This window comes from Saccostrea cucullata, unplaced genomic scaffold (genome assembly GCF_032062105.1).
Source record: "Saccostrea cucullata isolate Sc308-1 unplaced genomic scaffold, CSIRO_AGI_Scuc_v1 ctg1041, whole genome shotgun sequence".
In the NCBI taxonomy this organism is placed as follows: Eukaryota; Metazoa; Mollusca; class Bivalvia; order Ostreida; family Ostreidae; genus Saccostrea; species Saccostrea cuccullata.
In genome coordinates, this window is record NW_026921469.1 from 169,205 (window position 1) to 184,042 (window position 14,838).

At 34.1% G+C, this 14,838-nt stretch overlaps 1 protein-coding gene across 1 annotated transcript; it reads right to left on the minus strand.

Annotated features, from left to right (window-relative positions):
• Positions 1-10,946: 10,946 nt before the first annotated feature.
• LOC134260034 (RNA 3'-terminal phosphate cyclase-like protein) lies at positions 10,947-14,490 on the minus strand. The gene is made up of 8 exons (XM_062742613.1): positions 14,397-14,490; positions 13,835-14,010; positions 13,358-13,432; positions 13,127-13,251; positions 12,696-12,821; positions 12,305-12,464; positions 11,971-12,074; positions 10,947-11,489 (listed from the first exon to the last, which is right to left on the minus strand). Exons 1-8 carry the CDS (start codon positions 14,488-14,490, stop codon positions 11,327-11,329), a joined length of 1,023 nt encoding a protein of 340 aa, XP_062598597.1. The 3' UTR covers positions 10,947-11,326.
• Between the last annotated feature and the right edge of the window lie 348 nt (positions 14,491-14,838).

The window sequence follows — 14,838 nt, forward strand, 5'->3', positions numbered from 1 at the left end:
ATGACAATGGTATCTTGTCATGACAAATTATAATAAATCAAAAGTTTCCATTTTAATTTGTTTTATTTTTTCTAAAGCTTACATGTCTTGATACTGATTGCACCAATTGGTATATATATAATATTCTCTTTACAAAAAATATGGTTTGATTTGAACATATTTTATTGCACTAAATATATACAATGGGATTAAATTGGGTACAAGTTCTAACTAGAACCGTCCAAGCGGGACAAAATATCCATAAGAAAGATATGTATAAAACATGAATTATGAAATTGTTCTTCCAGTGACCTTGAAGTTCCCCAAATGACCTTGGGTCAAGGTCAGGACACACCTTTGGGTCATGGGCAATCTTTGTGTGAAATGAGATCCTACCAAGTTTATCCATATGATAAGAAAGATATGGACCGAACACGAATTCTGACATTTTTCTTCCAGTGACCTTGAAGTTCCCCAAATGACCTTGGGTCAAGGTCATGACACACCTTTGGGTCATGGGCAATCTTTGTGTGAAATGAGAACCTAATTTTTCTTCGGACACGAATTGAAATTTTTCTTCAGTGTCCTTGAAGTTCCCCAGTCATGGGCAATCTTTGTGTGGAGTAGTAGATTCTAATGTCCCTCCGTAAGAAAGATATGGACTGGACACGATTGCACAGACAGACGGACAGACAGACAGATGGACAAGATGATTCCTATAAACCCCCCAAACTTTGTTTGTGGGGGGTATCAAAACTTAAATCGCCCTCTCCCTACATGAGATATTATAACAGGATGAATTAGAAGTGTTCAACAGTTTGTACAAAATACATTACTAGTAAATTAAATTATAACTCTCATTGTAGACATATATATAATGCTACATTATTGTTTATACAAATAATTATAAAAATGAGTACAATCAATTAAAGCTGAACACGACTCGTAAATAGGCATACGCCATTTTCGATAGCATTATCTACGATACATCAATACTAGGGTATACTCGTCGCATTCGTTACACCTGACTGCTTTATTGTCACGGGTATCGGCGTGGAATGGCGACACGTGTTCGTGCTGGTTATCTTGCATTGCCTTTGTTTATATTCTATTGCAGTTACGTACATCTGCGTTGTTTGTATACTGCACTGACTTATACAACTATAATTGTAAACTTATTTGGTATCTTATTTTCCTGCATTAGACGAAGTATTACGTTATCATTCTCGCTAGCGAGCTCTGTATAGCATACGTCCGTCTTCACCGGTGTCGACTGATTACACTGAACAGTGACCAAGTTTTGCCCTATTTATAGCAGTCTGCAGAGAAGCCAGACTGGGAACAAAAATGGCGGACAGATTCCTTTTACGAATCGTGTTCAGCTTTAAGGTACATTGATACTCTGATAAGAGGGATAACTCTTAATGACATAAATGTCTCTTATTCCTTTATAAATTTGCCAAATTGATGTGTCTTTTTTGTCCAGTTTTGCCCCGCAAGCTATCTTATACTTGTTTGTATTTTACTTATAAAATACTTTTCTTTTGGAAAATCATTAAGGTTCAAGCAACATTTTATATGCATGAGCAGAGGGTTTATGAACCTTAAATCTACCAGAATGCTGAATATAAGAATGTACAATAGAAAATAGATATTCATTTTCAGCAATACTGAGTGATGTATCCCCCCAGAGTAAAGTCTGAATATCAACAATATGGACTTTATTAAATTTCAAGAACTTACAGAAAAACTCTTTCCTGGCCTTGTTGTAGTTTGGGCACAAGAAAAATTAATGATGTGTATCTTCTACCTTACCGCAGGAGCATAGTGGACTAGATATTATATTACATCTATAAAGATCAGCATTTAGCACGCAGTTGTGCCGAAGCCGTGTATGCAGTATATTGATGTGTGTTTTACCAAAATTAAAATAAGGCGAAGCTTCTGTAATTTTTTGCTTAATTTTACTTTTGAAAGCAGACACAGAGCTCGAAAGTCTAGTATTTAGCGATAAGGAATTCCACTCATTTATTACAGTTGGTACAAATGATGATTTTTAAGTTTGCAATTTACATACAGGTATACTATAATTTTGTGAGTTTCTTGTTGTATATGTAGAAGCATTACATTGCATATCTGGTATAATCTCAGATGGTACTAAATCACTGTGAATTTTATACATGGTATTTAATCTTTGGATCTTACGTCTGTCGCTGAGTGGTTCCCAGCCTGTTTCAAAATACAGTCTCTAGAGGCAATCATAGTTAGTCCAGTAACAATCCGAGCTGCGTGTAGTTGCAATTTTTCTAATTTTTCAGAATCGTAAGATAGACAACCACCCCATACAACTGAAGCATACTCGAGTTGGGGACAGATAAATGAAGTATACATAAGTGAAAGGCCTTTTCGATTTATTTTAAGGGGGATGTCTGGCCACCTTTAGTGCAGTAAGAACAAAATGTAAACATTTCTTCAAATGGGTAAAATACAAATCAAATTTTAAGTCCTCATGATAAAGATACAATAAATATGCATAATTGAATGCATGTTGTGCATATATATTCTATACTTTTGCAGAAAAATGCTTTTAATATGCTCCTTAGAACTGCGCAGCTACAGAATTTAGCAGAGCCTTAAAAAATCTTTTAAAAAATATGCAAAGTGTGCATTAATGTTTTCTCTACAACCATTTGTTGAGAAAATGTCTAAAATTTGCACTTTTAAATGGTAATTTCAAGTTCAAAACAAGGTACTGTTGTCTTCAAAATGAGTGTAGAGAACCATGAAAGTAGTTCATGGATAGCAGCACGTGGTCTATTTTTAGCACTGAATTTTTCTTCCAAACCTCTTTTTAATATGGGGGTACATAACAATCTTAAAAAGTAGAAGAGAATTACAATTGCAAAATGTTTCAAATAATATGAACACTTTTAAAAGAGGAATTGTGGTATAGTGTGGCTTAAAGTAAGTACATGTATTTTTATCGAAGAGTTGTTAAATAGTGTACATGTTGATATAAAAAAAAAATCTTAAACTCTTAAATGAGCACCATCAAAGTTAAAAAATAAGAGTTTTTAAGTCCGACACAGATAACTTATTTTATCTACCAGAATCTTAATTATCACCAATGAAACAAAAAGAAAATTAGACACATAAAATCAATGTGAATGACCTTGTTTTAGTATGTACTTGCTGGTATTACTGAATCAAATACACATTTACAATTTTCATCACATTGAAGCACCATTTGAAAAGGAATGAAATCATTCATAGTGGAGTAGGAGATTTACTGAATAAGTATGAAATTTTTTTCTATTTTCCCATGTTGTAAAAATTACAATTTGGCAAAGTAAAGAAAAAATCAACATAATTAAATATCTTAGACCATCTTTAAAAAGATGTTTGGTGGTCCTCCCAACTAAGAGAACAAGAGGCCCATGGGCCACATCACTCACCTGAGCACTAAGGGTAGGACAAAGTAGAAAATGGCTTTTTATTGTAAAGTTTAAATCCAAAAGTAGTCCCCTGACCAATCATGGATTTGCTATTTTTTAGAAAATGATTTTTAAAGAATTTTCCTATATATATCTTTAAAAACTTTGGTCGGCCATTTTGGCCCCGTCCTAACCCTGGGGGTCATGATTTGAACAAATTTGAATCTACACTACTTGAGCATGCTTCCATATAAATATGATCAATTATGGCTTTGTCATTCTTGAGAAGAAGATCCTTAAAGAATTTTCCTATATATTTCTATGTAAAACTTTCGTTGGCCATTTTGCCCCCCCCCCCCCTACCCCCCGGGGTCATGATTTCAACAAACTTGAATCTACACTATCTGAGGATGCTTCCAAATAAATATGATCAATTATGACTTTACTATTCTTGAAAAGAAGATTTTTAAAGAATTGTCCTATATATTTTTATGTAAAAATATGTATGGTCGTCCACTGTGGCCCTGCCCTACCCCTGGGGGTCATGATTTGAACAAACTTGAATCTACACTACCCAAGGATGCTTCCATATAAGTTTCATCTTTCCTGGCACAGTGGTTCTTAAGAAGAAGATTTTTAAAGAATTTTCCTATATATTTCCATGTAAAACTTTGGTGGGCCATTGTGGCCCCGCCCTACCCCCGGGGGTCATGATTTGAACAAACTTGAATCTACATTACCCGAGGATGCTTCCAAATAACTTTCAGCTTTCCTGGCACAGTGGTTCTTGAGAAGAAGATCTTTAAAGAATTTTCCTATATATTTCTATGTAAAACTTTGGTCGGCCATTGTGGCCCTGCCCTACCCTCAGGGGTCATGATTTGAACAAATTTGAATCTACACTTCCTGAGGATGCTTCCATATAAGTTTCAGCTTTCCTGGCACAGTGGTTCTTGAGAAGAAGATTTTTAAAACATGCCACCAAATTTTTAATAATTCCCAATTATCTCCCCTTGAATTGGGGCATGGCCCTTCATTTGAAGAAACTTGAATCCCCTACACCCAAGGATGCTTTGTGGCAAGTTTGGTTGAAATTGGCCCAGCGGTTCTTGAGAAGAAGTCGAAAATGTGAAAAGTTTACAAACAGACAGACGGACGGACAGAGGGACTACAGACAAAATGTGATCAGAAAAGCTCACTTGAGCCTTCGGCTCAGGTGAGCTAAAAACTGGGCTCCACACAAAATAAAGAGTAAGGTCAAGGTCACATGAAAACTCAAGATGTCAGATTAAATACCTACATTAATTTAAATCAATAATATGAATTTTGGTAAAATTATCAACCAATTTCAAGTGCAAAGGCACCTTTATGTAACACATCATTGTGCAGTCATCTATGGTATTTTATCTGAGTGCAGCTGTATATACTAGTATTAAAGGATGTATATGGTCAGAAACTAAACACCATAGTCCCCCCAAAAAATCAGTTATTATATTTAAACAAAAAGTTAACTAATAAATGACACCCAAATGCCCCTCCCTTCTCTCCACCCCTGTTGCTGTCATTTATGAAAAAACACGAATTATTCAAATACCCCCTCGCCCGTCTAAGAAATAAAATTTTGGATCTCTTGTCTTAATTGTTCTTCAATTTAACACGACAGATATTGAAAAGATTTTTTTTAAAGACAAAGATAGAAGTCGAACGTGTTTGATACAGCAGGTAAAGATCCAACAGCATTTGGGACTAAAATTGTCCGAGAGAAAATCTATTTATAGGAATGGGTTCTTTTCAAAAATGGCCATGATCTTTTTTGGTCATGAATGATTGTTCGTTTTACTTTACTGTTAAACCCCATAATAGTTGCCTCTAATTATATATTTCATACAAATCAACAATTCATAACATAAGTGCTCACAAAAAAAGCCTACGTTTTATGATTAATATGTATCTTTTTATCTGCATAGTCCCTACCTGAAATTGGGCAGCCCGCCTTATATGAACACTTCTCACGACACGAGTTGCACGAGCTCGGAATACCGGAAGTGTGTTCAAATGACTTTATGGATAAATAATACACAATTTTGGTCTGGAAAATATCAAATCAATCTGAATAAAATAAAGTAATTGTTATTTAAAGTTTATTTTTGTTTCAGTTTTTTTTTTTTGATCGAGCCAAATAAAAAACGCGTTTCCGGTTGCATGCCAAAAATTACTTGTATTTGTATTTTGCTGCAATCTTTAACATTCATTGGGATATTCTACATTCTAAGAAAAAAAATTAAAATTTATCAGTTTATAAAATTTATCATAGGCGTCGGAACCGGGGGGGGGGGGCTTAACCCCCACTTTTTCATGATATGGGCATTGAAAATTGGGGTTTACCTTTTTCAGATGGTTTAGCGCCTTTTCAATTAGGTTATCATATTGCAGCTATACCATGCTGGAAACAATTTTATCTTAGCTTTACTAAAATTTTCAATATTTAATCATCATGCTTTCCACTGTCATTATTATCCGTACAAAATCATAGTTTGCTTTCATCATTCCCACGTTGCGTGTTCTTAATTAAATGAATTCTTAGATGAACCTATAATAATCTATTGATTGAAGAGAAAATGTTCAAATCTGTGTGAATGTTATTGGGGGGGCAGAGGTCATGGCACGACTGAATCACAGAGCGATGGGATGTAGATCTAGCCCATTTTGTCTACACATTTCTGTCACGGTCCAACTTGTTTTGGAATATTTCTTAAGTTAATAACGACGAAAAAGATAAAATGATAAGCAATATTGATATTTTTCAATCACGAGATGTACAATTAATCTTCTTTTGATGTGAATAAGTCAATAAGAGTAAGACTTGGACTAAGCCTAAAACCGCACTTACCCTTTTTAACCCGAAATTCCTTTGGAGTTATGTAGGCCTTAATTAAACTAAAACAGGCGATACCACCGCCTTTGACTTCAAATATTATAAGAACTTATGAAATAGTTAGATTATTCTCAGCAGCGATCATTGTTCTTTCACTATATACAGATAATTCCTGAACTGGACTACTAAACATGAATGTGAATTCTAGATAAACATTCAAATGTTGGAGCGAGGTAAACTAACTTTGACCAAACAACTTCTAGGTCAATGCGCGTCACAACATAGCAATACGGCAGCCCGTTCATGTAATGAAATTTATTCGTCTCAAATGTAAATTAAGTAATAAACAACAATATTAAAAAGTTCACTTTTAAACATTGTTGTTCTTTACTTTTTTTTAGAGATTCACTGGGGTATGACATGAAGTCGGTACGTGATCAAATCTACTATAACGCTCTTCGGGCAATACAGAATTTGATCACGTGTCCGACTTCATGTCATACCCCAATGAAACTCTAAAAATGATATTCTATTTCTTAAGGACGTTCGATCCTGATATTTTGAGCGTATTTCGCGCAGGTCCTTTATTCATAAAATTAAGCATAATTTTTAGGTTCTAACAATAAACCTGAATTCTACAATGCAAATTAAACTATATTCAATGAAAAAACCGCGATTTAATTCCATTCAAGTAGAATTAAGCTATGGACTATATTTTGTGGCGGAAGGTTTTTTTAGACGAAAATGGTCAGTTTTTTTCCATTTGAACTATAACAGTACTGTTAATTTTGGATGCCAATTTTTCCATGCTGGTTGCACAAAAAGTTGTTTTTTGCAGTGAAATATGTTATGCTGGTTCTGAAATATCTATTAAATTATTTCTTGTGAATTCTATCAACAAAGCGTGACAAATATAGTATATATATTCTGAAAATCCGGGAAAAAATTGAGCCAATTTTAACGTAAAATTCACACTTTTTTAGTAATATCTGAAAATGTACATCATATACCCCCACTTTTGATGTTCTTTTCTAAATATTCAAGATAACTTTGACCTATTTGCTTAAAATTAGAAAAAGTTTAAGACTTTAAATTAATTTTCTTGCTTATTATACTTTCAATGCCGGAAAAATAACATTTTATTAGTGCAGAAAGGTCAAATAATTGATTATGCGAAGCAATTTGAAACTTTTTCTTAGTCACAATTTTTAAGTGTCTTTTTTTAAACAGACTAAGAGTTCATTTTGTCTCATGCTTTAATTGGATAAAAATATTGCAGGGAAAACGTTGAAGATATAAGACGTCGCGCACACAATTGGGGCTGATTTTGTAACGTCAAAATATACTTTTCTGACGTTATTGCATATGTCGTTTAAGCGTAAAAACGTCAAAAATTCACGGCGTAACAAATCAGACTAGACATTCAATTTTTGCTCCTGTTTTCTTAAAAATGTCTTGCTTTTTAATGTTTCTTTAAAAACAAAATTTTATTAATTTGCACATTTTAAAAATAATATTTTATCTGTTAAAAGTTTTCCCAGTAAATAAAGAATACAGCTCACATATACGCCCGGTTAAATACCAAAATACGCATATTTGTGTCGTAGTAACAAAACTATATATCAAAATCGCTCTATTAATCTCCCCTACTGCTTCCTTATAATTTTTTAAAGAAACATTTGACTACTTCTTTATTTGCACATTTCATTTATCAACTTAGTTTTACAAAAAGAACCTGTCATATAGTAAAAAATGTTTATCAAACATTCTATCTTTTCTTGTAACTTGTCAAGATTTCGGCGTATTACGGAACGCTTCTTATTTTACGAACAGTCGGAACAGTACGTAAATTAGAAATTTATTAATAAATGTTATGTGACATCATCACAGGAAGTTATAGAAGCTTGGTACAAATTATCAGAAAAATCCACGTAGCCAAAATGATAAAATGACCAAAAATACTAACACCAGTCGTTTACAGTGTTACAAGTTAAGCAATTTCAAACCCCAGTACTATGCGCGACGTCAAAATTTTTAATTAAGACACAAATTTCAGTGCAGAAAGGTCATATTAAATGTACTGTAGCGCTAAAAGAAATTTATTGACCCCCATTTTTTGATTTGAATTTTAATTAAGCTATGTATGTAGAAACTAAAAATATACTTGGCAAAAAAAGTTTAAGACTTTAGATATCAGGATCGAACGTCGTTAAGTAACAACATGTATAAGCCCCATGGTGACCAAAATTGCAAGGATGGTGTATCTAGGGATGAATCCTACCAGGCTCGCTTCAGATTCTGGATCCGACATACATTATTAAGATGTTTAACTGTACCCAGTTGAAATTTCTGGAAAATAGGCCAATTCCCAAATTAATCTGACTTGCGTTTCCATAAGAGTTACCAGCTTCAAGGTTTTTGGACAGGTCCATTCCAAAGTAATTATAAAGCCTACCTCGATCATGCATGCATGGATTATGCATCTCGGAATACTTTAACCAGACATGCTTTGGATACAGCATCTGCCCTTCCTGAATGATCTAATCTACATTATCCAGGTTATCAAAGCAATTTTTAGCAGAATCATTCCATAGATACTGTAAATCCTACCGAGGAAAAACTTTCAATTTGAATCTTATAATCCACTACCCAGTCATTCCTTTAATTTGTATTAGACTTTGTCATCAATTCAGTCTACGGTATTAAAACTTATTAAGATCTTTGATCACAAAAAGTATAGCGATCTAGTTGGAGCAGATCAAAGACTGATCTAATTTTAATGTCATCTTATATATAACAGCTTTAATTGTTATCTTTGGTTAATCCTTGTTGTCTATTATGCACTGAATAGCAGTCTTAAACATGGAAAAATTTCAGCATCTTCTCTGATGCAGCTCATTCAGTTTTGTGTCTCCATGGGTCAGGAAAGTTGAGATAATACACGTAACACAACTTCTAAGTGTTCACTTTAATAAATGCATTTACCAACAAGAGGCCCATGGGCCTTATAGGTCACCTGAACATATGCAACAACTTTCAAATTATTGAATTTGGTTCATGTTTTAAGCTAGATGATATGGCATTCACAATTTTGGAAGATCATAACCATACACTTAGCTATTGCTTAGTTTGGTTACTTAATACCCATAGGCAGGGTAGGGGAACAAAAATACATTCAACTAATCAATAATATTCAGCAATAATCAGAGGTGCCCCTACCACACACGAACCTCTGACCCTAGGTCCACACATTGCACAATTTTTTTAAAAGGCACACATGCTCATCAAAAATATTTGATTAATACCAAGGAGCAGATTTTAAACTATTTTCAGTGTATAAGTAGAGCCCCCCCCCCCCCCTCTATGGTATCTCTGACCCTGGGGCCTTGGAAGAAGAGCTATGAACTATATATGTAGTTCATCTGCTTATTAACCAAGAGCAGAGAAGAAGAATTTCAAAGAATATATGCGTTTTCACAATAAAATCATTACAGAACCCTGCCCTAACACCAGAACCTCTGACCCTGATGCCATGAAATTCACAATTTTAGTTGAGGCATTCCTGCTCATCATAATTCTGTACTTAGTTTATTCATACTCAGGAGCAGAGAAAAAGATTTTCAAAGAATATATGCATTTTCACTATATAATCAAAAGAGTCTCTTCTTAACACCAGAACCCCTGACCCTGGGGCCATAAAATTCATAATTTTGGTAGAGGCATTCTTGCTCATCATAACTATATACTCATTTAGTTTAATACTCAGGAGCAGAGGTGAAGATTTTCAAAAAATTAATGCATTTTCACTATATAATCAAAAGGGCCCTCCATTGACACCAGAACCCCTGACCCTGAGGCTGTAAAATTCACAATTTTGGAAGAGGCACTCTTGCTCATTATATCTATGTACTTAGTCTATTTAATAACCAGGAGCAGGGAAGAAGATTTTCAAAGAATTAATGTATTTTCACTAAATAATCTATATAACCCCGCCCTAACACCACAACCCCTGACCCAGGGGCCATGAATTTCACAATTTTGGAAGAGGCACTCTTGCTCATCATAACTATGTACTTAGTTAGTTTATTTAATACCCAGGAGCAGAGAAGAAGATTTTCAAAGAAACTAAAATCTATATAGCTTTGCCCTAGCACTAGAATCCCTGGCCCTGGGGCCATAAATTTTACAATTTTGGTAGAAGACTCAATGCTTATTACATTCATGCTTGATGTCCACAAGTAAAGAAGATTTTTAAAGATTTCATTAATTTCAGTGGTTTTGGCCCCACCCCTCAGGGCCCAGGGGGTGGGAACCATAATATTCACAATTTTTGTTCCCCTTCACCAATAGATGCTGTATATCAAATTTGGTTGAAATTGGTTCAGTGGTTTCAGAGAAGAAGCTGAAAATGTTCAAATGTTAACACACGACACGACAGACGAAAACGGATAGCAATAGGTCACCTGAGTGACTAAGGTGACCTAAAAAGTTATCGCATGGACAAAATTGCACAAACGGAAAAAATATATCAGAGGGACAAGATAATTCCTACATTTCCCTCTCCCCAAATTTGATTGCTAAGGGTACACATATTATCTACTGTTTACAACCTCTTTTTTTAACCTTTTAAATCAACCAATTTAAAAAAAAAAATTGACTCATTATAAATGTTTTAAACATATTAGACAAATACAATATCTTTCAGGTATATTTATTATTACATTCTTATTATCTTACATTTACATACAATTACTAGTATGTATGGACATTATTTTGCAAAGTATTTGAATTTCCTCTGAACTGAGAAAATATACACATACCATGTAAGAATAACTCACATATGTGCAATATATAAGACATTTAAGCTTTCCTTGAAGTAAAATATTTGAATAAAGTATTTTCCCCAGGGTTTTAAAATTTGCTTGAATCAATTCCAGTCAGGTTTGGTTTTCTTCCTTGAACACATCTGAGAACAAGCTTCTTCAGCTCGAAATAAAATTGTGGGTACCGGAATAAATATTTATACACATGAGAATCATTAACTAACAGCTTTGCTGACATTTGAGTAGCCTACTCCCACACAAGTCATGATAAGTTTCTCTCCTCCCATCCTTAAATCCTCATCCTCCTCAGGTATCGGCTGTGGTTCCACTTTGAACATGACATCAAAGAAATCGTAGATGTGCCTCAAAAACTGGATTCTACAACAGACGTGCATGTATATTAACTTTCACATAAAAAAAGTTTTTTTCCTTTGTTGTAATATTGATATTCAGTCTATATACAACAAAGAATACATTATTATATTCTGTGTTGTACAGTGCCTCAGTAAGTAAACAAGGTTTGTGGTTTTTTTGCATCACCCTTACCCATAAATTTAATTTCCCACACAGGATTACACTGTCATTTAACAGGTAACAGTTCAATGAATTTTCTTTTAAAACAGGGCTTCCACAAAATTACATCCTAAAAGCAGTCAAATCTTTGTTCTCCAGCATTGATCCCCCCACAAATTAAAATGATTCCACAGTAACAGAAATTTACATGTACTGACAAACTGATGTCTATGAGTGCATATATATTTTACATGTATATTGGATTTCACTGTGACTCTATTTATCAAGAAAAAACATAACATATGACAGTATTAAAATGCATTTACACCATGTAGTACCAACTTACGAGTATGGTGTTAGGGGACCTGTTTGAACTTTGGAGACATTTTGTTGACCTAGGACCATAAATAACGCAGTCACACTCTGATTGGTGGAATCTACACATCCTCCCTACAATAAATAAACATGAAAACTATTATAGTGATACATGTTACCATACAAATACAAAATTGAAACCTTGGATCAAAACTCTGCCCACACCATCACTTTTTAACTGTTGACCATCTATATGTTAACAAATGCTTGCCCTCTATAATGACAGTTGTGATCTCTCTATTGTAGATTAAGCATTTGATACAATTTAAATAACATGCTTCACTCTATTCACTCTGCCTGATCACCTTATATATTTCCTCTAGCAGTAACTTTGCTGTCTCTTTCCCGAGATCCTCTGGAACAGAGGGTCCTTTGTCTGATCCTTTAGGATTGGAGGAGGTTTCTGCGCAAAGAAATGATCCATTTGTTGTCTCCGCCACTAACGTCAAACCAAAACCTGGGGATCTGTTGGTAAATAAATACAGTAAGTAATGAATAATAAATAAACTCAGAATAAGGAAAGCTTACACTGCAAACAGCATATCAAAGCATTTAAAAAAATATTAAGAATTTTACATTTCTACTATGTAAATATCTTTGTAATGGTCTCTACGTGTGTAGATATCTGGTATTAACTTACTTTCCTGACTGTGCCCCTTATGGTCAGTGTATATGTAGATATCTGGTATAACTTACTTTCCTGACTGGCCCCCTTTGTAATGGTCAGTGTATATGTAGATATCTGGTATAAACTTATTCAGTATGCTCCTGGCAGAGTCCACTATTCGGTTCGTCACAACAGGTGCCACTCTCACAGCCCAGCTGAGAATTGCTCAGGAATACTTTTCAATACACTGTACCAGACAATACATTGCAAAGATCCATAATTAATAAGTAAAGAAATAAACAAAATTTTCAGTTAAGCTTATTCTTAGATTTAGGACCTAAAGTACATAAAGAAGACAAATTATTTCTTATTATAGCATCAATGATGGCACATTGTACATATAAGTATCTTCTTTCTTTCTTATTCAAATAAAATACACAATCAACCATCAACATTTTTTGGTGTATATGAAAGATCTTGACCCATGCATATGCCTGTACATTTAATTTTTGAAGGATACGCTATGCCTCTTATTCTTTTGATCTTTCCAGGATCTGTGAACAGCAAAGGTCTTAGTTTCTGTCGACAAGGACATGTGAAGGTCACCTCCCCACCTCCCTCTGGGGCTGCCCCCCTTCTTACAATCTGTAAAAAAAAAGTGCTGTTCATTATTTACATTTTAGTTATTTTTCCATTCCAAATCACATAAATGGAAAATCAATGGAAGGATAACATGTATGTATCAACATACCTTTAGTTCTAAACCCTCATCTGTGCCTAAAAACCTCTTCAGTACTGGAAAAGTAGATAACTTGATCATATCAACCTGAAAAATAAAACCAGGAATATTTTTTTATCAATATTATATATGCATTAACATTTTCATTATTAACTGAGTATTGTCTGATTAATATCTTATAAGAACCTCTGCCCTTCACTGATCAGTCCAACGCACCACTAATTACATGTACATTTCTAGAATCAGATTTATACAGTAGGGTGTTTCTTCAATGAAACATGACCTAAGTGAACAAGTCATTTTAAACTTTGCTTCTCACAAATTATATGTTAAACTTCTTGTGTATATTAAGAAAACTGTAGATTTTGAGTTATTGCATCGCAGCTAACTGGACATATACCATGATTACTAAATAATATTGCATTTTTACGCCGTAATGTTGAAAATATTGTATGTTACTAGGCCTATTTTGATTTTAAAAAAACTTACTGATGGGTCAATTTGGTCATTGGTGACTCCTCTTAAAACTGCTTGAATTGGTTTCTTTGTGAAAGGAGCTAAGCATATTAATCCTTCCAGATAGTAGCCTATGCTGCGCTGTATATTACAATCATGCTCGATTTTACCTCCTACTAATAATCCTGGCTGGTATAAAATACTTGTACCTACAAAACAGAGAATTCAATCTTAATATACATTAAATCAAGACATGCCTAGAAAAATAAAATATGTAGACAGATTTCATGTGATATTTTCCATGAGTTATTCCCCTTGGAGGAATTACTTGGAGGTCAAGCTGGTGAGTTTTCCTCTTTGATCAATTGACTTTAAAAATATATGGTGGATATATGCAATAAAAAATCTTTACATCATTAAAATTATGAATCAAAGGAGGTTCTTCCAAACATAAATTTCCGAATTGATGAAACAATATGTATCACATGTAAGAATGGTCCATTAAATTAATATGACTGCTGAAGCTCCCAGTAATATTTTAATTTTGTTTCTATTCTAGTCTCTCATTGGTTGATTTCCAAAAAAGAACGCAAACCATTTCTTGATAACCTGGTTTGGTATGGGGACACACCCCCTTGACAACTAGCTGATTGATCTGTATCTATGCAATCCCCACATTTCCAGTCCATGGGATTACATGGAAATTCCAGATTTAATAAATGTACCTTTAACTTTAAACAGTAGCTCGATCTTACCTCGTGTAAACAAACATCATGGCTGCTAGATCTGTGTATCAGTTATTACCTCCCCTTGTTTCAAATCACTTCTGTTACTAGGGATGTATTATTGAGCGGCAAATTTGAACTCATAAAAAGCAGCACAATTTTACACCCACAGTTGTTTATTTATTTTAAAATTAAATTATAAGGAATGACTCTAATTGTTGGCCAAATTATTCGATGATAACCTGGTTTGGGTCAGTTTACGCTTTTTTATAATCCGCTTCGCAGATTATAAAGCTTAAACTGACCCAAACC

Coding starts and splice junctions, on each gene's coding strand:
- LOC134260034 (XM_062742613.1), bottom strand. CDS start 14,490: ATGGACTGGAAATGTGGGGATTGCATAGATACAGATCAATCAGCTAGT. Junction 12,465..12,695: donor AAAGGGGGCCAGTCAGGAAA/GTAAGTTATACC, acceptor ATTTACCAACAG/ATCCCCAGGTTTTGGTTTGA. Junction 11,490..11,970: donor GGTCCCCTAACACCATACTC/GTAAGTTGGTAC, acceptor CGTCTGTTGTAG/AATCCAGTTTTTGAGGCACA.